General features: G+C 42.6%; 1 protein-coding gene across 1 annotated transcript; it reads left to right on the top strand.

The window, feature by feature from the left end:
* Positions 1-153: 153 nt before the first annotated feature.
* PROSER1 (proline and serine rich 1) lies at positions 154-27,161 on the top strand. The gene is made up of 13 exons (XM_074378092.1): positions 154-1,026; positions 4,177-4,242; positions 6,566-6,634; positions 8,643-8,737; positions 9,697-9,790; positions 11,656-11,766; positions 13,215-13,298; positions 14,748-14,826; positions 15,431-15,526; positions 19,509-19,553; positions 22,761-24,558; positions 25,026-25,176; positions 25,777-27,161. Exons 1-13 carry the CDS (start codon positions 982-984, stop codon positions 25,897-25,899), a joined length of 2,856 nt encoding a protein of 951 aa, XP_074234193.1. The 5' UTR covers positions 154-981; the 3' UTR covers positions 25,900-27,161.
* Positions 27,162-27,211: the final 50 nt, after the last annotated feature.

Raw genomic sequence — 27,211 nt, 5'->3', positions numbered from 1 at the left:
AAAACTTAGCACAATAAAACCAAAAAAAAATAAAGATGTGACCCTCCAGGAGTGAATGCTAGGCTCTGGGAAGGACTTCAACAGCATCCATTTCCGAGACATCCAGGCTTCCGCTATGGACATCTACATTCCCACACCAGGACCCCGCCATAGGCTCTCAAGTAGAGTGGCCTAAGCTGGCGGCGCACAGTTAAGTTTACTCGGGCGCGACGGGCTCTGCCGAAGGCCCCCGTGAGCCGGGCTAGGGGAGCTGTAGGGATAACCAGGAAGGGCCCCTGGCGTTGTCGGTCGTGCGGTGCTCGGGAGTCCCCCTGGCAGAGACCGTGCCCCCCTTCGCCCGGCTCCCGGTGTTCTCCTGCCGCCGGCCCGCTCCCGGAAGCCGAGGCAGCTGGTAACAAAGAGCCTGCCAGGCCACCGCTGCCGGGGCTGCGGGACCCAGGAGTCCGGCGGAGCTGCTGGGAGTGGGAGCGAGCCGGGCCATGAGGCCAGGTTCGCGGCAGTGAAGGGCGGCAGCCGAGGCGCTGGTGCGGGCCGAGAGACAGGTACCTCCCTGCTCGCCATCCGTGGGACGCGGGGCGCGAGTGCCTCTGCTCTCCCGGCCACTCCACCTGGGAAGGCGGCTTCGCGACGTTCCCCGGCGGCGCCTGGCCTTCAGCGGCAAGGACCGACCTCAGCCCCGGCTCGGAACCCCGGGTTTCTCTGCAGGACTCAGAGAAGACCCGGCTCTTCCCCGCGGGGTCCTGAAGCTTTCTGCAAAGAAGCTGGGGAAGCCTCACGGGTTTTGTTTTTAATAAAAAGTTTTTATAAGTCTCCATTTTTAGAAATTTTTGCAGAGTTTGAAGTGCTCTACCTCTTCGCATCCTTTCTCCTGCTCCTTGAGTCTTTTTTTCCTTCTCAGCTATAAACATTTTTACTATCGGAGCAGACCAGGGATGAACGTTTTGTAATTGAAAGTGTAACTCTTACAACCTCGTGGTCAAGATGGACAAAAAGTCCTTTGAAACGGTGCTGGATGAAATTAGAAAGGTAATTGCACTTAATTCCTTTGATCAGTCTAAAAGCTAAGAATTCTCATGATTTATTCTCTCCGAGGGACTGCTTGCAGATTGTGTAAAGTACGGGTTTTAAGATTGCAAAACTCGTTGGAATTTTAACGTATAGCGTACAAGTTCATGTATTGATACAAAGAGAAATTATGTTAACGTTAAACTTCCTGAGAATCGGTGCGGTATTGCGGGAATTATATTCAGAGAGACCTCGGTTTCGAAGCCCGCTCTGCAAATCTTTAGTAGCTCTTCACTTTCGGATAAATGATTTAACGTTTCTGAACCGATTTCCTCAAATTCTGCGTAACGTAAGAGTGACTGAAAACTCGAGATAATACGTAGAAATTTTCTTTAATGGTAGTTACTATTGTGACGGGTTTTTAAAGTCTGAGGATAAGCAGGCTGCATTTGTTGCCTGGGCCGGAAAAAACGAGTGTCCCAATGAGTAGTATGGCATTAAGTTAAAGTCACAGTCTTAGAAATGGGCTTCATTCAGTAACTTCAATTTCAATTTTTTTTTCCCGCTTTCCACGTTTTTGCTGCTTTTTGAAGCGATTGTACGTAGCCTACTTCCCAGAATAAGCCAGTATTTCAAGCACAAAAAAAAAAAAAATAAGAGTTTACAAAATTAAAACTGGGAAGACTGACTGACCACTCTTATGTTAATACACGGTCCTCTGCTTGAAACTTCCGGGCAGTTCTCTCCCCGTTTTCATACCTTTTAAGACCTTTGATTGACGCGAAAAAGACTTGTTACTTTGGGCTCTGGTGATTATTATTTATTTAAGCTTATGAAATTATTAATACAATTGCCTATGGACATGCTGGTTTTCTTCATTCTCCATAAAGCAAAAAGTTGTTTTCCTTCATCCTTTTTAAAGCTTTTTGCTTTTTCAAATTTGCCTGTTAAGCTAAATTTACATATATGAGGATATTGATTTTTTTGGTAATGAAATTTTGCTTTTGCAAACCCCATTTGGCCAATGAAAATTTACAATAAAATAAATGTCAGCTTGCTAACTATATACTTAGAATTTGCCACAGTTTGTCCATGAGCTGATGATATTAAACTGTTGTTTATGAGAAAGTAATTTGACCAGGTAGATGGGTAGATTTCTACTTTTGGAAGGTCTAAGGTGTCAGTTTGCATATTGTCTCCCTTCTGAATTGTAAAAAGATGACATAGTAAATACTAATGAGGGGAATAGGAAATTTTCCAGAGATGAGAATCAGACTCACAGGAGATAGCAGCTTAAGTCCTTATTTCTGGTCTGGAATCAAAATATGTTTTTTGCTGTCTATGCCAAATAGGTGCATCAGCATTGTCTTAGGCTATTAAAATGGGATAAAAATACAGGCATATGTAAATGTGAGAATTACTGTTGGCTTTTAGGAAATTGCTCTCAAACTTTGTACATGTAATTTGGTTTAAACCAGGTAATCTCTTCCTGAGTGTCCCCAGAGGCCTATAGGTAATACTGGCGGTCACTACTGTCTTTTAGAACAAGGGCAGGTAAGAAGTCACTAGGAAAAGAAATAGAAAGGGAGAAGAAATGGGGGGGAGCAATATTTAATTTGCTTTTTAAGAAGGTGGTAATGGTGGTAGTAATAATAATAATAATAATAATAATAATAATAATAATAATAATAATAATAATAAGTATTAATAACTGAGCACTCAGTGTGCCTGTTCGGAGCACTTTGTCCAGGCGTTATTTGGTTTGATCCTCCTACCAACCCTGAGGTGTCGGTACTGCTATCCCCCTCATTTACCGATGGCAAACCTCGTCTCTGTGAGGTTAACTCGTCAGCTCAGAGTCACCCAGCTAGTGGGGTCCAGTGTTCCAGGGCAGGCAGTCTGACTCCAGAGTGCGCTGCTCTTGTGCCTGAGAGACAGCCGGGCCTCTCAGGTGCTGATGAGAGAGTGACACCTAACTTGGCGTCAAGACAATCGAGGATTTGGGCCAGAAAGTTTTGATTGTGTCCTGTAATGACAGTGATCATCAAACTCCCAAGAAAACATTACCCAGGATACCATTCCCTTCCCTTTTTCAGTGAAAATTCAACGATTTAGGCACCCTGGATGTGTTTCTCTGTTGACTGGTCATAATATTTTCTCCCAGCAGAATGATGCGTGTGAAAAGTACCAATATCGTTGTTTTGAAGTAAAGGCAAAGGGATTAGTTGATTTTTTTTCTTTGTTGGGGGGTGGGGGAATAACTGACCTACAACACCATCCGTATTTCCATACGCTACAAAATGATCACCGCAATAAGTCTAGTTGGCATCTGTCACCATACAAAGGGGATTCGGGAATTTTTAATGATTAGTTGTTAGTCTGGTGTTTCCATCTCTGAGCTTAGCAAGGAGCTGCAAGGAGAGAGCATGTTATTTCAGTGCTGGGTCAAGGCCACGACTTCTCTGAACTTCCTGGTGCTGGAGGCCGTCACTTGCTGCATACCTATTATGTGTCAGATCCACTCCTGACTGTTTTATCCTCCTGGTACCTGAGGCGGGGAGTGAATGGTGGCCCTTTTATGGGTGAGGAGGCTCTCAGGGCAATTGAAATGCCTCTCAAAGGCCACCCTGCCTGTTAGTGTCAGAGCCCTCTTTGGCTCCTGGGTTCTCATATCCCTGGAGAAATACTGAGATCCTGGAGTAGACCTTGTCCTACTTGTATTTCTGTATCATTTAGCACATGTAGCTGCTCAATAAATAATTATCTGAGGAATGAATCATGTCTGATACCTTTAATCTTAAAAATGTCAGTTTGGTTGAATTGGGGTGATTTAAAACTGCAATTACTTTTACAGGAATACTGTGTTAAACTTCTATTAATTGCAAATCTTGTTTATTACAATTTATTCCCCTCCTTTATAGGAGTGAGTAGGAAGGCCCTGGGGAGGGGGGTTTCTGCTGCCTCAGTGTATCCCTTACAGCGTGGACCTGGGAGGGTAGAATGTCACATCACCACGGTGACTTCAGCTGCCTCTGTGTGCTGGGGCTGCAGAAGGTCTGGCACTTTGACTTGCTTAGGCAGTTTTTATACACACACACACACACACACACACACACACACACACTACTGTTCTGCTTACATACACTAATTCTGTTTTTCCGTATTTTTCAGGCTGTTTTGACAGAGTACAAATTAAAAGCAATTGAATATGTGCATGGATATTTCTCTAGTGAACAGGTACTCCCTTATTTGTTTAAGCAAAAGTCTTTTGTTTTTTTGCTTTTTTACACCAATATTCTGATTAATGTCTGTTTGCCTGGTCAGGTTGAGAAGTGCTTTAACTTTGTTGCTGTGTTTATTGAAGAGCTTCAGAAGCTTTCGGTTTTAGCAGAAACCTTGACAGAATGTATAGGGGGGATATTTTATGAACATATCCACTTTCAGCACAATATCATATGCTAACGTGATTTTTTTTAAATGCAGTGTCTACAAAAAGCAGTTCAAAATGTTTATCCTTCTGGGCACAGTATCATACGTTTGTAAACTTCTAATGGTCATCGTACCTAAATTTGAACAGTATTTATAAGTCAGTCATTGCAAAATTCACTACATTTTATAAAACTTGAACAAATGGTGATGTATGTTCTTATATGAAGCCACTACGTAAAAATTTTAGCAATAAGAAAAAAACACAGCATCTAATAAGTAGTATCTATAACTGCCAAAAGGCTAATTTAATTTTAAGCATGGTGGTATAGTGGAAACTTTCACCTAGCTTTGGGGGGAGTGTAGTGATTTAAAAAAATAGGTTCGCATGTATATATACACACACATATGCTGAGAAAGCTGGATTTCCAAGAGATACTTGGAAAACACTTGACAAAGAAATAAAACAGAAACAGAAATGTACATCTGGAGAACAGTTCTGGGAAAGGGTGGGAATGCACACAGGAGAGACAGTGGGTGAATCTAGTGACTGAGTCAGTAAGTGCTCCAACTTTTCCTCTATTTCTCAAGACTTTCAAAACTTGAGTAACTTGAAGCCTGTAATTCTGCCTACCAAATTCCTAAAAGCTACTTTGTGGTTCGCATGTTTGCTGCCTATTTAATGAGTATTTTTCAGCTGTCCCATTACTTTTCAAAATTACCTTATACTTTCTTAGAATTTAAATGTTTCAGAAAGATAAATAATTTCTCATAGCTGATAGATAGCTTTTATTTCCTTCTCTTGTGTTTCTGTGTGTATATGTGAAATTTTGTAGAATATTTCCCATTGTGGAAACCTAATGACTTTGCTAAAAATGTAACGATTTTGCTAAATCTTTAAAAGTCTCATTAAGCTACTTTCTAAGTGTGATCTTCGAATCCTATTTATTACATTGAAGATTCTCCTCTCTATATCAGACATGATAGTTCGTGAAGTTGTGTGGTTGGTGGAGTCCCAGCTAGCATTTACTATGTATAGCAAAAACATTATGCCCTTAAAAGTAAGGACATGCACTTATATCAAATTATACACAAAGTGCACACAAAACTTGTTTGCTATTTGTGTATCTCTCTGTAAGGAGCAAAAACTATTATTACTCTTCTTCACACACCACTCCCATTTCTAGCACTAACCTTGCTTTGTGGAATAATTGAAACCTTAAAACATTTTTAGGAACTCACAATAAAAAAAAATCCATTAACCCAGATTTTATTACCCTCTTGTCTTGAGTCTTTTTTTTTTTTTTTTTTGTGGGGCGTCCTTGGAGGCAGTGAACAGGCTGGTGGTGACCGCGCAGCGACGTCAGTGCTGGGATGGAGCCACCTGCTCCCCCTCACTGGCTGCTGCGCGATGTCTCCCTCCCTTGTCTGGAGCGCACTGGCCATGCTGGGCGGGGGAGAGCCTGGCTCTCTGTGCTCTCAAAATGACTTACCGTTTAGAACCTGCTGGAGGGATTCATGGTGAGAGTACATCTTTAGGGACTAGATCGGGTCTCAGTAAGAGTAGTATGTCCCCCAGATTCAAGTAAAGGAGCAGACGTTAGTAGACCTACATCAAACCCCACCATTGAACACCCTTGGTGATTGATTAAAACTGTCATTCTCCACTAAATTTTTTTAAGTTTTCCATTCATACTATATGTTTACATTCCTAAGCGGACATTTTATCTCCATCTAGTACTTTTCCAACTTCCCTTTTCTTTAGGTACTTTCTTTTTCCTGCCCCTTATGCCTTCCTTTGCCGTTGGACCAGTGCTGACCAAGGCTGTCTGTGCTGGTGGGACATGCTCTCTCTCTGCACAGCCGTGATGGTCGCTGCAGGCTGTGTATGCCTGTTGAGCCTTTCAGATGTGGCTTGTGCCAGTAAGGCGCTGAAGTTTTTATTTGATTTGACTTCAGTTGACTTAAATTTTAGTAGCTGCACAAGGCAGCTGACCTCTGGTGTCAGGCTGATGCCTCATCATCTGGGCACAGGAAGCACACTCTGAATAGTAATTGAAAGTGTGGAAATAAATCTTGTATCAATGTTTGCAAACACATTGTCGTTTGAGCTGAATTAGTTCTTTGCTTCCAGGTGGTTGATTTACTGAGGTATTTCTCCTGGGCTGAGCCTCAGTTGAAGGCAATGAAAGCATTACAGCATGTAAGTAGTTCATTTTTCCTTTGAATGTAGAATTTAAGTAGTTTGAGTTCTCCCCTAGTTTTCTAGAATTCATCTCAAGTTGTATTTTGTTTGCGTTAAAAAAAACTGACCCTAAATTTCATCGTACTTTGATTCTTCAAAATAACTGTGTTAAAAAATTCAAACTTCCCAAACTGTAAATTTAAATTGTATACACCATACTATTAAATTGTACAGGATCCTAACTAGCACATTGGAGTAGGAAATATCTGTAAACAAGCAGAACATCGGATTTGAATTCTTAAGTATTTTTATTTACTTCCTTATATTTTTGTATATCTTCACCCTCTTGTATTTAGTCTTGGGAGAATAGTCAGACCTGTATATACTTACATTTTTTTAGACCAGCACTGTCCAAATGAACTTCCAGTGATGATGGATACATTTTACAGCTGCTCTGTCCAATATGATAACCACTGGCTAGATGTGGCTTTCGTGCACTTGAAAGGTGTCTAGTCTGTCTGAGGAAGGGCATGTTTGAGGAGTTATTTAACTTCCACGTGAGCAGGCGCACGTGTCCCGTGGCTGCTGAATGGGACGTTCAGCCGCGGAGCCCAGCTCTTCTGGGGTCTCCCCGTCAGACGGGGTCCGGCTGTAGGAAGCTCCCTGGGAGTCTCAGGCATTGGGAGCCTGGAGGAAACGGCAGATTCTTGACTTCCTAAACGAATTTGCCTAAGAAAGTGTCTGGGTGTGTCAGTTCTTCCTTTTAATAGTTGCTTTTTTTCTTTTTTACAATGACAACAATAAAGAGGGTTATCTTACTCATCCACCATCAGCTGGGGGTGAAAATCTTTCTCCAAGGACCAAAGAGACAATAGTCTCTTGAAACGGGGAGCAAAGCAGAGAACTTTAGCGAGAAATAATGATGGGGACCTTGTCTTATCAGGACAACAAACTCATGACAAAACTCGGAGGTCTGCCTGCCTGCCCACCTTCCTTAGAATTAAAAATCAGAGGTGAGAATGTTGCACAGGCACAACTTAATGCACTTCTCTGAATTAAATTAAGTCCAGCCTTTTCTGACAAAGTAAGTCTGACTTAACTGTTTTCATACAGAAGACTGGACTTCAACAATTAGGTTACATATGGACATTTTCATAAATTAAGTGAGTTTGATCAGTAGTTCCAAGTTTTCCACAAACATAATAAACTTACATATAAGGAAACCTATCTTTTACAAATATGCAATCTTCTGGTAAAAATTTTGGATGTCAGTTTAAAATCACACAAAGGGGCATATCGTTTTACCAATTCTTTTGGTGGTATAGGAGTAAAAAATGTTTGAAAACTACTCCAAATTCTAGGAATCTCTTGAGTGTTTGTTCTAATTGGTCTCCTTACCTTGACTTTGCTTTTGAATTTCCTCCACTGTTAACGTAAATCTATAAATTGACTTGCTTTTCAAAAATACAGGTACCCTGGTCAAATAAATTATGCAACATCCCACGCAGTCTTGGAGTGTCACAGTGCACATTAACGAGACTCTTTAGAAAGCTCTGCAGTAAAGAAGCCTGTTTAACCCATCTTTTCCTTTTCCCTGACACTGTGACTGGAGTAGCGCTGTTCAGCAGCAGGGACTCTTGCTAGCAGTGCTGACTGTGGCCTACCTGGCCCTCTACCTGAACAGTGCAGTTTTCCCTAACTTCTCAAGCAGTGTGTCTCCCGTATTTGTAACCATCCCCTTTTTATATAGCCTTTCTGAGGAAAGTAGTACATGTACACTTTTTTTCTATAGACGACCCTATTGAGAAATGTGAATAAAAAAGAGCACACAGGAGAACTTAGGTCTTCAATTAGTTACGTTGAAAAAGCCTAATTTTAGTTCACATGGTTGTTAGGGTTTACTTTTGATTAAGCAGTTTTCACCTCAAATAGTTATATTAAGAATATTTAATTATACTTAGCCCAAAAGGTAATTTCTGTATGAAAATGTCTCATGATGAAAATAAAATTATTTTTCTATTAATAGAAAATGGTGGCTGTTCACCCAGCAGAAGTGGTCAATATACTCAACTGTTTTACCTTCAGTAAAGACAAACTAGTTGCTCTTGAACTGTTAGCTTCGTAAGTATTTCTTTTTCTTTTTATCTCATTGGAGAAAATTTGGAAGACTTTTAAAAGATCTTTTAACTCATCAGTGTGTATTAATGTGGTCAGAATTATATTAGTAAGTGGAACTCTGATAAAAGCTGTGAAAGCATGGAGCTGTATTGTTACCGAAGTCACTAGGGAGCTTATTGCATGTGTGTATAACTTACAAAGTAATAAGGCTTCCTGAGATTATTTTGATTTGTCTACATTTCGGTGACTGGCTCTGCCTGCCCACTCTGAGTGGCCTGAAAGGCTCGGCGGGAAAGGGACTTCTGGTTGGATGGGTTCTTCCACATTCTGACAACATATTTCTGTGGCTTAATATGTACTTATTCTTTCTGGACCTTATTTTCTTCAATTGTGAAAATAAGGATCTCACCTGCTTAGTCGGGACGTGAACTTGAACTACTGTTAAGATATGTGAGAGCAGCTGGCGTGGGATTTGAGGAGTGGGTGTGATGACTTGCATAGTGGAAGAGCCTGTAAGTTGCTGTTTATTTACAGCACATGCATTTTTAGGTCCTTTCTATACTTACAGATGACCAGAAAAATACAAAATTAAAAGAAACCATAAGGCAAAACTTCATTTTTAGGTCAGCTATGGCTTATATGCATTTAGCACATGGGTTTGTTTCATTGCCAGTAGCTCTCCTGACACTCATGGAGAGGGTATATTTGAAAGAATCTCAAAATAGTGATTTTTAATGATAGTATTACTGTGTTACTTTCAGGTAGTCAGATGAATGTCAGGTCAGTTGTTATATTTACCATCTTTAGATAAACATGGATAAACATGTTACTTAATTCACCAGTGAAAACTAAATAATCATAGTATTCCCATTATGTCGCAGGGAAAAGCTTACTCGTGTTTATGTGTTAAATACGTGTGTCCAGATTCTTAAATGAAAAGCTAAATTGTATTTCCTTGGTAGAAACATTGTTGATGCACAGAACTCGCGTCCCATTGAAGATTTGTTCAGGGTAAATATGTCTGAGAAGAAACGGTGCAAGAGAGTACTCGAGCAGGTAATCTTCCCAGGGTTGCCGTCTGAATGGCCCGTTGGGTTTTCCGAATGTACCAGTCGTGCTCCTGTGTTAACATTGTTGAGTGACCCGACTGCCACCATGTGCTGGGTGAGGAATGGTACCCTGCAGTCTAAGGAAGAGAAACAGAGCTGGTGACGGGGACACCGGAGGGCGAAGAGATGGCTGGAGAGTGAGCAGCCAGCTGGCCCCTCGGCTTGAGCCCCTGAAGTGTTTGCTCTCCGTCCCTCGGTGGCTTTGCCGTGGCTCCAAGCATCCATCTTTAATTGATGTATCAGGAGCGTGGCTGTTTAAAGGCTCTGGTCGTCAGGCTAATTTTCATCCGACTCATAAGAGATGAATAATAAAGCAGAATTCTAGCTTGTTCACTAAAATCTGTAAGAGTGGAGAAGTGGTACTTGTCCAAGCCTAGAAAACTAGATTTGTCCTCTAAGGCAGTAGTTTCTCAGGACTGTGGTGGCTGGAAACTGAGGTGGTGATTAGAAGCCTGCTGTAGCAGGAGCAGCTGCAGCCCGGCTGGGCTCAGTCCTCGTGCCCTGCACCGAGTCAGGGAGAGGAGAGAACCTTGCCTTCGTCATGAGTTAGCAAAGGCAAGATCTGAGCCCACGTTTCTTTACAGTAATAACTTCTTCACTGATTTTTTTGGACTGAATTCTTTAAGACATCGTGTATTTACTGCTGGCCTTTTCTTCCTCATGAAGCTTTCCGACCGTGTCACTTCCCGTCTCAGAAGTGACCTGGGTCCGAGTATTCTGCCGAGTAGGCTTTTTAATCAATGTAAATTAGTACAACTTTCCTGAAAGGCAGACTTGAAGAGCCTTTAAAATATTCATACGTTTTGACCCCAAAATTCTATTTTTAAGAATTTATTCTAAGGAAATAGATACAAAAATACACATTCGTACAGAAGGGCATTCATCCTGGTACATTTATGGTAGCTAAAAATTGAGGTGATTTTTAGGGTTGGATGTTTAGTAGGGAGCTGGATTATATAGCTAATAGTATGTGTTGTGAATGAATTCATAAAGTCAGTATACTTCTACAATGAAGCATAACATCATGCACACTTGTAAAATATGTATAGAGCACATTTATATATACATTTATAACTTGGTATTCTTATACTACAATATAGATTTATTGGAATATATGTCACCTAATACAGTGTTTTTCATTTATTTCATACATAATGAGCACTAATTCAGTTTGTGTTAGGTACCATTTTAGAACCCGGGGATACAATAATCAGTGAGCCAGACCAAGATCCCATCCCTCAGTGTAGCTCATGATTATGTAACAATATATTGACCACCAGCACCCAGACGACTGTTTTAACTTTTTCAGCAGTAAGCCCCTTGGACACCCAGTGTCCCATGTTACTTGTTTGTGTTTTCCCCACTAAGTTACAGACTTCTTCAGAGCAGAGACCGTGTCTCTTTCACGTCTGCGCACGCTGCCTCGCCTGTCACGTGAGCTTGGCGTCTGTAGAGTCGGACAGTGTTACTTCTTGGTCATTGGAGAAATGAGACGTATTAAATAGTGAATGGATTTTTTTTACACACAATTTACAAAATCCCTTGTGAAGATACCTTTCTATAGGAGTCTGTTGCCTATGACATTAAAGAAATTATGATACCATTTAAATAATTCCATTTAAATGAAGTGGTTTTACTTACTAATTTTGGTTATATTCACCACTGGAAGTGCTGACTGATGTATGATCAGATTGACTGGGATGCTGTTCCTTAATTTATGTTCATTTGTAGGGCTTCTCAATATACAGAATACTTAACTTTATGAGTTTATGTGTTTATTTTTTAACCACCCTCTTCTTTTTTATTTTACAGGCTTTCAAGGGGGGCTGCAAAGCTCCTCATGCTATGATATCTTCTTGTGGAACGATCCCAGGAAATCCATATCCCAAAGGAAAACCTAGTCGCATAAATGGCATTTTTCCAGTAAGCATAGTTTTGTGGCTATGTATGAAACTTCTTGTGGCTAAATATGAAATTGAGCAGAGTTGTGACATTTTTTAAAAATGCCAGTTGATGATACTTCTACAAAGGAAAGGAATTTTACTCTGTCAGCAACTTAATTCATAGATTCACCACTGAATGAAAGTTCATACATAAGCTATGTTACAGTATTTGTGGAAAATGTACAGAAGAATAAGCCATACATAAAAGAGGATAATTTGTTTTGTTTTTCCAAGTATCTTAGAAGCACTGATTTACATGTAGTAATTCCTCAGTTTCACAGTGAAGTCTGTTTGGGAAACTCCGCACGCAGTGTCTCCTCCCTGGAGCATCACATTGCATAATAAAGGCTCTGAGAAGTCCTGTAAGAAACTTGTTTTTATTTCATCCAAGTTTCCTCAAACTTCTTTGTAAAATAACTTTTCCAAAGAATGGTGTATTTTTATTGCACTGTAACAAATAGCTTTAAGACTTAGTGGATTGAAACAGTAAACACTTAACATCTCACGCAGTTTCTCTGAATCAGGAATCTAGGCGTGGCTCTGCCTGGTTCTGGCTCCAGGTTTCTCATCCAAAAGCTTGATTGGCGCACAAGCCCAGGCTTCCAAGGTGGTTCACTTACACACCTGGCAGATCAGTGTTGGTTGTTGGCAGGAGGTCCTTGTTCTCGGCTGGAAGGACTTTTCCATAGTGCTGCGTGAGGACCTCCTGATGTGGCAGCTGACTCCTGCCAAAGCAGATAGCCCCGGAGAAGGCCAGTGGAAGCTGTGTCGTCTCTTGTGGGTCAGCCTTGGGAGTCAAATGCCTTCATTTCTGGGATATCCTGTATTACCACAGGGCTCAGTCCTGTTCATTCAGGGGGAGCTGCACGTAGGAGGTGAGGATCACTGGGGCCATCTTGGAAGCCAGCTTCCAGACTAGTAGGTACCATTTAGAACACACATTCCTAGGGAGACAGTCTAATAGTGGGCAGTGTATTCTGATCTGTTCATTATAGCAGTCTTGAATGAGGTCCGTATGAGCTGCACACTTAATGCTTACAAACACTATTTTTTGTCGCCTATTTCCAGCTGTGTGCAAGGACTCTTGGATTCTTTGAGCATTGTATCCTGTAGCCCTGGAGGTCTAGCTCTGGGTACTCCCCTTGTGCAGGGAAAATTAGAACGTACTTTATCCTGCTTTTCTGTCATCCATGTGTGTCACGTGTTTCCTTCCACTTCTGTCCCTGTTCCGAGGGTTCTGTGCAGAGGAGGGTCGAGGACTGTATCAGGGTCACGCAGCCAGGGCAGGACTGGGTCTACAATCCAGGGCCTTAGACTCCTACCAAGTTACGTCCTTTTCTTCAGTATAGTGCAGTGAGGGTGTTTTTGTTTTATTTGTTTTTGCCTTTTATTTTTTTCAAGTCTCAGGTATCTTTCTTTTTTAAATAGGGAACCCCTTTGAAGAAAGACGGTGAAGAGTGTACCAATGAAGGCAAAGGAATAGCTGCACGGATTCTCGGACCGTCCAAACCAGTATGTTTAGGAGATAAATAATCAAACAAGGCTTAACTCTGACATTTAGTTTTCTGTCTGTTCAAAGCATAAATTTCACTTTTGTGCTGTGAAGCTTAAAGTCTACTAGAAACTCCAGGGAAGTGGATGAATGGTACAGGGAAATGTAGTATAGTTAGTTCCCCATGTTAAGGGCACTTTTGAGGTTTAATGTCTTATTGTAAAGTGAGACCAGTGGAACTGTTTTTGTTTTTTTCTCCAGCCACATTCGTCTGTTCGTTTGGAGAGTTCACATTAACTGAGACCGTGGCTCGGTGGCTGAGTTAGTATTAGTATTAGTTTAATAAGGACGGAGCCAGAAAGTTGAGCGTATTTTCACGGGAGTGATTGGATTGACTGATTGGGATAGAAACTGCACAGGAGAGACAGCCCCACGGGTTGCAGGATTGTTGGAGCTGAAGTGCCAGAGGTCCCCACACAGCCGCCTCGCTGTCCTGCTGCCCACTGACCGGGACTCCCCTGCCAGGTGCTCAGAGCGAAATAGTCACGGATCGTTGTCCTTGCACAGGACCTACCACCTCATCCAGGACTGCATTGTGAGAGCCGGGAAGAGTCTGCGTCCCTGCCCACCAGTGGGTCCACTCTGCTCCCGGGGCGTGGGGCCGAGCTCCCCCGTCCCTGCCCACCAGTGGGTCCTCTCTGCTCCCGGGGCGTGGGGCCGAGCTCCCCCGTCCCTGACCACCAGTGGGTCCTCTCTGCTCCCAGGGCGTGGAGCCAGTTCCCTCGGGTGGGTGCACGTGCTCTCTCTCTCTCTCTGTAGCTAAGAGGACAGCGTTTGGCCTAGCTTTGGCACCTCTAATTCTCTAGAGACCAACCCTCCGCATGTTCTTTGTTACTTATGTAAGTTCTATCAACTATAAGATGAAAGCTTTGTGGATTTCCAAAGGCAAAGCGACCAAGCTACTGAATTCATACAATTCCGGTCTACATTCTAGAGTTGTCAGAATGACAAATGCTAAATGAGTAAGTGCTCGTTTCTTCCAAGAGGAGAGAAGAGGATAAGAATGAGGAGATGAATTCCCAGGAGGATGTTGGAGGTTCCTGAGTAGCTGAGATTCCAAAACCTACTCGCTTTCTTGCGTTACATTGGCGAGATAGGAAATCTTGGATTAACCTAGGTTGGGCCAGGGAGGAATTTCTGTTTAGGATAAGGTATGGCCTTTCATTGGAGATGATTACAACTGAAATAAAAGTCTTTGGCAGGATCTGTCTTTGGAATTTAACAGGCACCACATTTATTAAAGCGAAGAAATTTCCCTCGTGTGCCACGTGCTAGTGCAGTAGCGGTTGCTCTGCTGGGGCGTTTTTGGCCTCTTAGGCCTAAATGCTTTGAAAGACAAATTGTTTTGTTTTGCCAGGAGACTGCTGACCTGACTTTTTCCTAACTGCCATACTTTCCCCCTTCACTAGCCTCCTTCAACCTATAATCCACACAAGCCTGTTCCTTATCCGATACCTCCGTGCCGGCCGCATGCAACTATCGCACCAAGTAAGGAGTTCCATCGCTTTTTACCTGTTTTTCTTTCTGCTCTTTATTTACTAAATCAAAAGTAAGTGTTGGTCTATATACTTTGGAAATCTGGAACTCTTATGAGATACGCTGTCATGAGCTTTATTTTGCCCACAGTCAGCCACCAGTGTCTTGGTCTACAGTGGTGCAACAGAGTTTATGGAGGACACTTTCCTTTTGATAAATTAATTGTACATTACTTTTCATCATTAATTATTTTTATGGGTTTTTGCCTATGGGTGAATCATCTCGAATCCCTTTTGGAGAGTTGGTATTTCAAAGGCATCCTCTAACTTTAAAAGGCCAAGTGTGTATACTTTGACAGAAAAGGCAAATAATTGAAGTCTGGCAGGTTCTGCCCACCATACTCTTCCATGAACTTATGCCTGGAATGAGCCGGCAGTGGGAAACAGAGGTCTCTGTCTTGTTTGATCTACTCTTCACCTATACCTAGACCCAGCCTCCTTGTAAAGTGTACCCACTGTGTAACAGTTTTAGAAACAAATTAGATCGCGGCCCATACAGTTTGACTCAGAATGATGCTCAATTTTATGTATTTGTTTCTATTGCATTTCTACTTCAGGTGCTTATAACAATGCAGGGCTGGTACCATTAGCCAGTGTCATAGCTCCCGGCGTGCCCCCTCCGCCTCCGTATACTCCTAATCCAGTAGCAGCAGGTGAGTTCACGTGATGATGCGTGTCAGACGTCTGTAACCTTCACACGGTCCCCTTGGAGGAGACAGCTGTGTGACATGGTGCTGTCCTAGCAGGGAGCACAGCCCAAGAGCCTGATGATGGATCTGAGCATGACATACAGATCCCACTAGAGCGGCCTTGGCCCCTGTGTGTGAACATGAGCGCGTGGTAGAAACAAGAACCATTGCTCATGAGGAGGAAACTACAGGATGTGGAAAAGCATCGCTGACTTCATGAGTGTCAGCATGGGGGCGTCTTCCTTCTGCCCTGGGGAGGAAAGAAGGTGCTCAGAATGATGCTCAATTTTATTGTTTTAGAGTTTTACATTTTTGCAAAGATAGGAAGAAAGAAGGTGCTCAGAAGGGCTGAAGCCTCCCTAGTATCTCCCCGTTGCCCCTTTTCCTTCGGGTCTGTTGTGAACTGGGATATGAAGTGGAAATATTTTTCTGTATCTTGGCAAATTATTCTCCCAAAAGACTGTGCCCGTTGATACCTGCCAGTGAAGATATATGCGTACGTGGTTTCCCTCAAAATGCGGTATTAACAGTTTGGGGTTTTTTTTGTTGTTTGTTTTTACTTTAGCCAATTTGATAGGGCTGGTTTAGCTGTTGTTTTCTTCTGTGTGTCTTTGCAAAAGTTTAATTTTTATTTCGATTAGTTACTGCTTGACTCTTCTGAATTTTGACTCGTTTAGGAAACCCTTTCCCATCCTGGCAGTGTAAAAATATCATCTGTATTCTCTAATTGCTTTTATAGTGATTCTTTTTAAATATATAGCTTTTAATCTACTTGCCATTTACTTTCGTATATATGTAGGGTAGGGATGGAACTTAAGTTCTATATTAATTTAATTCTGCCCTTCCCAGAGACTCACAGTTACTTAATAGCATTTAATAAATTCTTTTTCTCTTTTTCTAGCCAGAGTGGCTCTGATGTTTGCAGCTGAGTACTCTGATTAAACTTGCAAGACATTTTTTCCAAAATTTGTCATTTTATTTGTTGCCCTTATTTATGGTAACTTTTGCCCTTAGAGTTGTACATTTTTGCAAAGACAGGAAGAAAGAAAGCTGGAACCATGTTATTATTTTGGGTCAGGTATTCTTAACCCTACGTGGTCCAGATAATCTACGTCTTGTAAGACTCTTGGCCCATCTGGAATTTATTTTCATAAAGGGGTGATAGAGCGGTTCACCTTCATTTTTTTCCAGGTAGTAGCCAGTCCGTTCATGTCCGCACCGCTTATTTTAACTGATCTGTTTTCCTTGCTGATTGGATTTCCACGTTTATCTTAAGCTTTCATATAGACACATGGCTCTAATTCTAGGGTCTTTACTTCTGCTCCAGTCTAGTTACTTTATGTTATGATGATGCCATGATACCATGTTGATTTGATTAGCAGACTTATGGTGTGTTGTGATACCTGATAAGGCTAGCTTTCTCTCATTATAGTTTCCTATTTTTCTTAACCATTTTTGGAAATTCGTCCCTCCATCTGAACTTTAAGATCAGTTTATGCAATTAAAAAGAGTTGAATTTATGTATTTATAGTTTTATACTAATTTGGGGAGACGGCATTTTACAAGTTTGACCATTCGGTCATGTGTGTGTCTTTAAGTCTTGTCACATGGCACTGTGTTTTCCCCCGGGCTTACTTAATCTCTTTCGATAAGTGTGTAATTTTCTTCATATAGGTCCTTTGCCTTAGGTTTGTGCCTAGGGATTTTACAGGTATGTGTTTGTTACAATTATAAATGGAATATTTTGTTTCTAGGTGCTTATTACTAATTACCTATTCTTTTTTTTTTTTTTTTTTCTTGGAAGGCTCTTGAATTTTCTGGGTATAAAATAATTTCAGCTGGGTTATACTTTAACTTTTTCCCCCTGGCCTTTGTAAGGATTGATACTGCCCTCACTCCTTGTTGTTTTATTTTACAAAAGTATTTCGCCTATATCTTTATTTTCAGGGTTTTTTAGGGTTTTGTTTATTTGATAAATTAGTTGGTTTATGAATTATATATAGTTGGATTCAGAATTTTAAACCAGTAAAGGAGAGATTTAATAGGAATTTCCTGTAATCATAAAAATTATATATTTGTTTTTAGTCCTTCCATTTTATTTTTGTACTCATTATTCTGTTCCCCAGTTTTTCATTTTCTTTACTTTGGTTTACTTGGGTTAATCAAATTTTTTTTTATTTTTTAGCAATCCTTCTCTCCTTGCCCCTACCCAAACTCCGAATTTCTGTGTGTAGTGTCGCTAGTGATTGCCTTTGCACTCCTGGTGGTTGTCGTGTAGAGAAGCTGCAAACCGCTGCCCTGCACTCCACCATGTGGCTCCCACGCTCTGTCTCCTTTTTCATCAGTTTGTGTGTTCTGATGGGATACTACGCATTTTTCCTTCTGTGCCTCTGAACTTACGGCTTCTTAACTGTTTATTCCTTGATGCCCCATCCTGATATGCTCATTCTAATTTTCCTTTAGCAGAAAACTTCTCTAAGCAGCTTTTTCAAAAAGGGCACACGTGTAGAGTTGTAGAGGAGAAACCCAATTCCAGCTAATTTTCTTTTCTTTATTAGAACCTTGGTTTCCCCTATAAGCTGACAAAGAAAATACTCCTTCTCTTTCGAGTTCACAGATGTCTTTAATCTTGGAGTTCGCACATTTCACCAGGATGTCTGGGTGTGGACCTTATCATTCATCTTCCCTGGAGCCCTCTGAATATGAAAACCCAAGTCTCTAAAGCTTGGGGAAATTTTGTTTTTATATTCCTTTAATTAATGCCTTTTCGTCTGTTCTTTTTTTCTCCTTCTGATACTCTTATTTTGCACTGTTCTAAATTTTTTGGCTGTTCACTTATGATACTCTTTTTTTGTATTTTTGCCATTTTAAATAGTATTTTTTTATTGTTTCTTATTTCCAACTAAGTATTTTAGCTTTCAGCAATGTTATTTCTAATTTTCACCATTTTTGGCATTTATTAATTTGGAGTCACATTTTTATATCTGAAAGTCTTCACCTTCTCTGCTTATTTTCTTGCAGTATTTTATGTGTATGTGTTCTTATTTTGCATTACAGGATTTTAAAGTCCTTTTTTCTTTCTTTCATTGACTCTCCATTGATAGACACCCTTTGTTTAGGTTGTTTATTTGTGCCAAGTCCTTAAACAAGCTGTGACCTTTTTTTGCTGTTGGATTTCCTTTGAACCTTGTGTCCTTCACATTGTTGATTTCTCGGGCAGTTATTGTCAAGCCATGAGAGGTAATTTTCTCCCATTGCATCTTTGACTAACGGGGTGGTTAGGTCCTCTCCCTTGCAGGTGGAGAGGAGTGTGCTTTAGGTTGTTGGTCTCACAGGCTTCAAGTCGGCCTCAGCTAGCGTAGTCCTCCCTGATAGCTCCTGGCACGGGGCCTTTTCTAGAGCTGAGAGCTGCAAGTAGGCAGAGACTCTGTCTATTTGCTTGGTGATCCCCATGGCTTGTGAGACTGGCCCCTCGGATGGCAGTGGGGTCTGCCCTCAGCATCCACCTCCCACCTTCAAGCCTTCCCACTGTAGTAAGCCGCAGTGCCCCAGGAGTGACTGTCCACTTAGCCAGTGACAGCGCCTCCTCTCTGCACGCCTGCTGCTCTTTCTCCTAGATGGCACGCTTGGGACATCGTCTTCTTTCCCGAAAGCTTTCTTAAACATAGCTATAAAGTAACAATGTTTGTTTAAAACCTGATAAGTTAAAGAGAAATGATGGGGATCAAATGCTCAGAATCCTAGCAGTCTTCATATAGTTACTCCTGTGATTTTCATTTCCTTTCTTTTTCCATAGGCATGCATTGCTTTTCCTGACATGGTATACATGTATATCTTGAGTGTTTCTTTTTTTAACCTCAGGCTCTGATTATTATGGTGGCAAATAATTTGACTAAAGCTTGAAATCAACATTTATTTATGTATTTATTTATTTATTTTTACGTAGAAAATGAAGACCTTTCCAGCCAGTCAAAACCCACACAGAGTCAAAGTAAGTACCGAAATTGACCCAGAGAACTCTCCTGGTTGCCTGCTTTGTTACTCACTGAGGACAATTTGTGTTGAGTGTATTTGGAAACTTTAGGCTTCGGGGAAAGTTGCTGATTAAAAAATTTAATCAGTGCTTGCTAAAAGTGGCTTAATATTGGTCCATTTTATACACACAACCTGAAAGGCACATATTAACTGGATTTAAAAATAACCATATGCCTTTGTATCCTGTTAGCAAAACGTTCAGTGCAGTCTAAGTGCTGTGTAGCAGTGTATCCTCATTCACTTTACATTAAGTGATATTGGAAGCCTTGGGTTTTTTTTTTTTTAAATATAAACACATTTCTTTTTTGATAAAAACCGTTTTTGACAAGCACTATGTCAGATACATCTTTTAGATTTAATTATTTTAGTAAGTTTGGGGAGCATAATTTAAGGTAGAAGAGAGAAGAATACAGAGCGCCTGAGCAGAGAGTGGAGCTGGGACTGCAGGTGGGGTGTGGCCTCTATCACGCCTGCAGGTGGCAGCAGCACCGTGACCGTGTGCTCTCCCGCTGGCTGAGGATGTGCGCGGTCAGGAAAGATGCCTTCTGGTGGAGACACACCTGGGACTGTTTCTCGTGTAGCAAAGTAGCACATGAGTCTAATCATTAGGGTCATGGCTAGGAGTCTTAGTGGGAGAATTCCATCCCCTGAGATGTGCCAGCACTGGGCTTTTTAGCTGGCAGTATCTAAGGTGGTCGCATAGCGGGGTGGAAAGGGCACTGAGTGAGGTGTCAGGTCATCCAGTTTTTGATCCTGGCTCTGTCACCACCCAGCTTTGTAACCGTGAGCAGCTCATTTAGCTTCTGTGAAAAGGAGATGAAAGGATCTTCAGCCTTTATACTCAGCCTCATGGATAGAGCTGGTTTTGAAGAGGATAAACAGATCATGTCATCATAAGTACCTTTGTTAGGAAAGGCATACTTTGTTTTCCTTTGCTATGTTATGTTAGCATGATTCAGATTTTTTTTTTTTCCTTTTTGAACCATATTAAGAAACAAAAATAAATACAAGCTAGTGTAGTGCTTAAGGATGTGGCTCTGACAGACCTGGGATCAAATCTTGGTTCCACCACTTCACGGCTGCATGACCCTTTTTTTTTTTTTTTCTTGTGATCACATCTCACTTAATGAGATCTACCATCTTAACAAATGTTTAAGTACATAATAACAGTATTGTTAACTGTAGGCACAATGTTGTACAGCTGATCTCTGCAGCTTATTCATCTTGCACAACTGAAACTCTACCCTTTGAACACCACTAGATAGCAGCATGGGCTTTTAACAAGTTGCTTAATCACATCAAGCCCACAATTGCCCATCTGTAAAATGGGAGTGTTAGTGCCTCTCTCAGGGGGTTATGTGAGGACAAATTAAATGATGTGTGGAAGGTACTTAGCACAGGATCTGACAGTGTTTTATGGTTAGCAACCAAATTAGATGCCAGGAAAGTAATACTCATCCTGGTATATTTTGGGGGGTTTGTTTTTGTGTTCCTGCATTTTAACTGCGGGCAGTATGATTAATAGTGCATGGCTTTTGTGTTATTATAAGAAAAGATCTCCAACAGAGGCTGCTATAAAGAACACTATGGGACAGCTTGGTTTTTACCTTGCCATCTGTTATTAACTGCATGGTCCTCAGCATGAAGTTAAATAAGATAGTGAGTTTTCACATGTTGCCCAACCAATATGAATCTAATAATTTTTGACACATTATTTACAAACACAAAACTGGTTATATATTCCTTGAGCTTCTAGTTCTTGTAAAATAGACTGAATACAAAGGTACAAATCCATTCTCATGTGTACTCTAAAATGATAGCTACTTTCTTGAAACTAAATTATTGCTTATGATATAAACATGGTGCCACCTACAAGCCTTTTGAATTTGAAGTTTATATACATGTATTATATATTACTGTTTGTCAATTCTCCTACCATATTCATTTTTTAGAATAGCTGTAAAGCTTGCTCAGAGCAGTATGGCACCTTTGGCCATCACTTAGTACAGATGTGTGATGTAGACATGGTTTTCTGCTTTTCCTCTGGTCCCTTCTCCACCCGTGATTAACACAGTGCATTACTTCACTGACCATGTCTTCCCTAAGTCAGGATTTCTTATTATGCCTAGATTTAAAAATGTAAGTCTTAGTCCATGAAAATGTCTTTCATGTGATTATCACTGCAAAAGGAATATTCTCTGCTTACGACTGAAGCAGACGGGTGTGAGCACAGCAGTGGCCGGTGGTTGTCGTACTGACACTAGCTGCCTAATCTCACATTCCATTTGGCACAGACAGGATGCTCAGAGTCAAACAGTTTCACTAAACTGATTCAGGGAGGGAACCCAGATCATCCCCAAAATGCTTGTCTTATTTGTAGAGTTTATCATAATAAAAATATTATAGCAAACTCTAGAATTCTTGAGAATAAGTCCTTGGGTGGGTTTGAGAACTGCAGTTGAGGTAATCATGATGTGTGCAGTACAGCAAACATGTTAAATACACAGGTGCTGTGCACTGGGCAAGGTGCCAAGACTCTAAAGATGAATTAGACATGGCTTTTGCCCCTGAAGGAGCTCCTAGGACAAACCAAGTAAAGTTAGAGGTTAAGCCACGTAGAAGAGTCAATATGAGAAAAGGCTTGGGGGGAAAAACTATACAGATTGATAATCTGGAATATTAAGTTCAACTCACAGAGTGGCAGCTAAGACCCCTGGAGAGATGGTCTGAATCCTGGAAGGCCTTGTATGCCCCGAATAGGAAATTGATGTCCTGAAAGCTCTTAAGAGGGGAGGTGACTTGTATTATTACTCTAGATAAGTGGTTTGAGAGAATTGAAGGTAAAGTACACCCAGTTTTTAAAAATTGGGAAACTATGAAAGGAAAGTGTATTTGCTCACTTCTCGAGGCTTCCCCACTGCGAATTGGAGGGCTGCTCTGAGCAGAGGCTAGAACTCAGCTGGATCTATGAGGCTACCTGGTGAAAATCAGGAAAATGGAATCCAGCAATGTATATGTTGCAATAGCCTCTTACACCTGTCACTGATTTTCTGTGATGTTTTTTAAATATTACAAAAAATTTATATATTTCTTTTGAGTTAAAAGTTGACATTTCAGTGTGATGATAAATTCTTGTCTCCCGCCCCCCCCCCCCACCTCCCAGCGTTTTCTACCCCAGCAAGTCAGCTCTTCTCTCCTCATGGCTCCAATCCCTCGACACCTGCTGCAACTCCCGTGCCCACTGCTTCCCCGGTGAAGCCCGTGAATCACCTGTCAGCAGCCGCCACTGCCACCGTCTCCGGGATGAACCTGCCCAGTGCTGTCCTCCCTGTGTTCCCGGGGCAGGTCTCCTCAGCCATTCACACGCCTCAGCCGTCCACGCCCAACCCGACGGTTATCAGAACCCCTTCCTTGCCGGCCGCACCTGTTACTTCCGGCCACAGCGCAACAGCGGCTCCTGTTCCTGCCGTTTTTTCTGGCTTCGTTCCGCTGCCAGGTCCTTCCGCTGCTCCTGCCCCAGCCCCTCAGGCCACGTCTGCGCCTCGGGCCACCTCTGCTTCCAGTGAGACGTTCGCTTCTACTTCTGCCCCTTTCACCGGCCTCCCCTTTTCTGCCTCCTCTACTGCTGCTTCTGCCAACAGCCTAAATTCTGCTTCGTTGTCATCGGTTTTTGCAGGTCTCCCCTTGACCTTAACACCAGCCTCCCAAGGGGTGTCCAACCCGCCTCCTTCTGTAATCACCGGTGGTTCTGCTCCCAGTGTCGCTTGTCCACTTGCTGTGAATAATCCTCTTCTGTCTGCCTTGAAAGGCTTCCTGACATCAAATGATACCAGTCTAATCAACTCTGCCGCTTTACCCTCTGCCGTTACTAGCAGGCTGGCTTCGCTCTCTGCGCTTACTAACCAGAGCTCCGATTCCCCGGCCTCGGCCCCTAACAAGTGCTACGGCCCGCCGGCCGTCCCCGCCCCGCAGAGGTCTTCCACCCCGGGCCTGGCCCTGTTCCCCGGCCTGCCCTCCCAGGCCACCAGCTCCACTTCCACCCCCGCCACTTTGCAGGTGCCGGCTCCTCTAGCCACGCCTGCGGCATCCGCGACCTCAGTGCCCGTTAGCTGTGGCTCCTCGGCCACCCTGCTGCACGGCGCCCACCCCAGTAACTCAGACCTGCGCGTGTCGTCCACCCCTGCCCCCGCTGTCACAACCCTCCCCGTCATGATCAAAACCGAGCCCACGAGTCCCACTCCGTCAGCCTTCAAAGGCCCGTCTCACCCCGCGACCCCCTCCCACGGCACCCTCGGTCTGGCGGGGACTTTGGGCCGGGCGTACACGTCGGCCTCGGTGCCCATCAGTTTGCCTTCTTGCCTTAACCCTGCGCTGTCCGGCCTCTCCAGCCTGAGTGCGCCCCTGAATGTCTCCAACCCCCTGTCCTCCATCGCCCTGCCCCCGCCCGGCTCCTCCGCCCCCATCACTCCCGTCTTCACTGCGCTTCCTCCTTTCACTTCCTTGACCAATAACTTCCCTTTGGCTGGCAACCCGCCTCTCAACCCCGCCGTGTCCCTCCCCGGGGCGCTAATAGCCACCTCGACGGCCCCCGCCACCTCGGCACCCCTCCCTCACCCCAGCTCCACGGGGCCGGCCGCGCTCTCAGGACTCGCTGCCTCCGCGGCGCCGGTGTCTGCGGCGCCCTTCCCGCTCAACCTGTCCACCGCCGTCCCCTCCCTGTTCTCCGTGGCACAGGGGCCCCTGCCCGCCTCCACGCCCTCCTACCCGGGCTTCTCCGTCTCCAACACCCCCAGCGCCGCCCCAGCCCTGCCCTCCTTCCCGGGGCTGCAGGCGCCCTCCACCGTGGCCGCCGTCCCGCCGCTGCCCGTGGCCGCCACCGCGCCTTCGCCAGCTCCCGTCCTCCCCGGATTCGCTTCCGCCTTTAGTTCCAACTTCAACTCCGCGCTTGTCGCCCAGGCCGGGTATGTGGGTACTTTGGAGATGAGGGGAAATCATTCTCTACCTAACTTGTAGTTTATAGGCTTATTTTTTTTAAGTCCTTCAAATGAAAGAATCCAGTTGATGGTGCAGAATTGTATTTTTCTGGGTTGACATGTCAATGCTCAAAAAATGTTTTATGGCCCTTTGACCACGTTAAGATAGATAAAAATATTAATGCCTGCTCAGGTAGTTGTAGGATTTGTATTTGTTAATTTAGCTTGATTGTAAAACGTATTAGATGCAAAACATAGACTCACTGAATTCAGACTAATATACTTTATAATGGAAAGTAAGTTTTCTATCAGTGAGTGGCTGACTTTTATGGTTCCTTCCAACAGAAATTCTACGATTTTTTTTTAACATCTTGAGATAGTATTTGACAAATATAGAAGCAATAGCTTTTATGTCTCACCTGCATTTTGACTTGTTCTTCTGTCTATTGTTTTAGCTTATCATCTGGACTCCAAGCTGCAGGCAGTTCTGTCTTTCCAGGCCTTTTGTCCCTCCCGGGTATCCCAGGGTTTTCCCAGAACCCTTCACAGTCATCCTTGCAGGAGTTACAGCAAAACGCAGCCGCACAGTCAGCATTGTTACAGCAGGTAAGCAGGCAGCGTCAGGCCTGAATAAAACGGTAACGTGTTTATCCTGGCTTCTGTAGTGATGACCTCGCAATGCGGATAGTGATATTCCAACACTGGCAAAAATGGCTCTTAGCAGAATGTCTGGAGATTTGATGACTAATTCTCTGCAAATCGGCAAATGAATCTTGTCTTCCTTCAGAAGGATAACAGTGGTACAATACATTCATCTCTCTGAATTGTTTTTCCTGCTTACAGACTTTTGAATCTCAGTTTGGAGATTTTACAGATGGACTCTTTAGATATGACAGTTAAATTTTAGCTTGTCTTCTACAGTTTAACCTAAAATAATGGTCCATTAAAGCAAATTTTCTCTAGAAAACCTACTGCCTTTTTTTGTTTTGTTTTAGGATATTAAATGTTTTAAAGGCATTTTTATGCAACTCTACCATCTGAAAAAATTTGAGTGTTTCTTAAAAATTCCAGGAGACTGAGCAAAATTACTTGCCCCCGCAGTTTTCTCTTTCCTGTTCTAACTGCCTGTAGTATGGCGCGGTCAGAAGCAAGGAGGCCTGATTGGGTTTGGCACTCTGCTAACCTGTGCGTTCTGCTCCTCGCCAGGTCCACTCAGCCTCAGCCCTGGAAAGCTATCCAGCTCAGCCGGACGGGTTTCCTAGTTATCCTTCAACACCAGGAACACCGTTTTCTTTGCAGCCAGGCCTGTCCCAGAGTGGGTGGCAATGAATATATTGTAATACAGATTCTCCTTTGGAACAACATCGGATGCCTGAGGACTGCAGTGAACAATGTGACAAATGTGAAGTTGGCCAAAAGTCAGGAAATGAGGATGAGAATGAGCCTGGGGAAACTGGGATAAGGGTTTAAAAACATGGTTGCGTTTTTTTAAATAATTTTTTTAGTATGAACACTCCCCTATGTAAATATGCTGACAATAAATTGTATGAAGAATAGTGTTAAGAAAGTGTTTAGGGACTTTTCACCTCCCACCCTATGAGATTTTGAGTCATGTGTGTGATCTGTGTGGGGAGGATACTAAGGAGGAGGTTGAACCCTTCGTAGCCAAATACAGCCTTAAATCTGCCTGTACAGCGTCCACTGACAGAAGTAGTAGTTGTGCCTCAGACTTACGGGTTGCATGTGGCCCTGGGGGACTAACTGCCCTTGGTATGCGTGAGTGGTTCCTGTTGGCATCGCTGGAACTCAGTATCCATACTCCGTACGTATCCACAAAAGGGACCTGAGGCCCACAGTTACTTTTAACTTCTGACGTTAACGATCATACGTACACTGCTGAATTTAACTCAATGTATTTCAGGTAAGTGAAAATGGTGCTTAATACACTCTTCAGAATGACTTTCAGGTGTTTTCAACTACTACATGTATATATATGTCTTCAGAACTACTTTCTTACAGAAATACAAGTAAGGCTTGTGATAATTTGCCTTCAAAACTTGTTTCTTAATCTCAGCAGCATCCAAATGAGTGCGGAACATTGGACTGACCCTTGGGCCACCTCTGTTGCTCAGTGTACTCTGGAAGCTCTTGGTGAATGTTTACAGTCACGGGATGTAGTGTTTCTATTTGTACTTAAAATCAGATGCTTACCTAAAATAATTATGTGACAACGGATAGAGAAGACTTGCCCTGTTAGTAAGTATGCGGTGTGTGCTCTGTTTAAGGATCTGTGGTAGTATATAACACGATTGAATGTCATTGATTTAAGAATAATAACTGCCACATTTGGGGGGACAGGGGAGTAGGGAGAATGATTTCCAATCCTGTGATTAAAAGTGCAAACTATAGAATCTACTATAGTACATTTCAGCGTCTAGAAGTTTTACTTTTATAAAGATGGTGTCTGGAAGATGTTCTAATGTATTTTCCTTCAACCTGGGGAACAAACTTTTTTAAGTATATGAATAAATATTCCTGTACGGTTAGTTTTTAACAATTTTTTAAAATAAACTTTGTGGATACAATAGATAGTTTATATGTTTTGTTTAATTCTTGGATAAGCGTTAATTTTGTGTGTGTC

Source organism: Camelus bactrianus, chromosome 14 (genome assembly GCF_048773025.1).
Source record: "Camelus bactrianus isolate YW-2024 breed Bactrian camel chromosome 14, ASM4877302v1, whole genome shotgun sequence".
Classification (NCBI taxonomy): domain Eukaryota; kingdom Metazoa; phylum Chordata; class Mammalia; order Artiodactyla; family Camelidae; genus Camelus; species Camelus bactrianus.
Note: the sequence above shows the minus strand (reverse complement) of the source record. Positions and strands in the feature narration are given on the sequence as shown.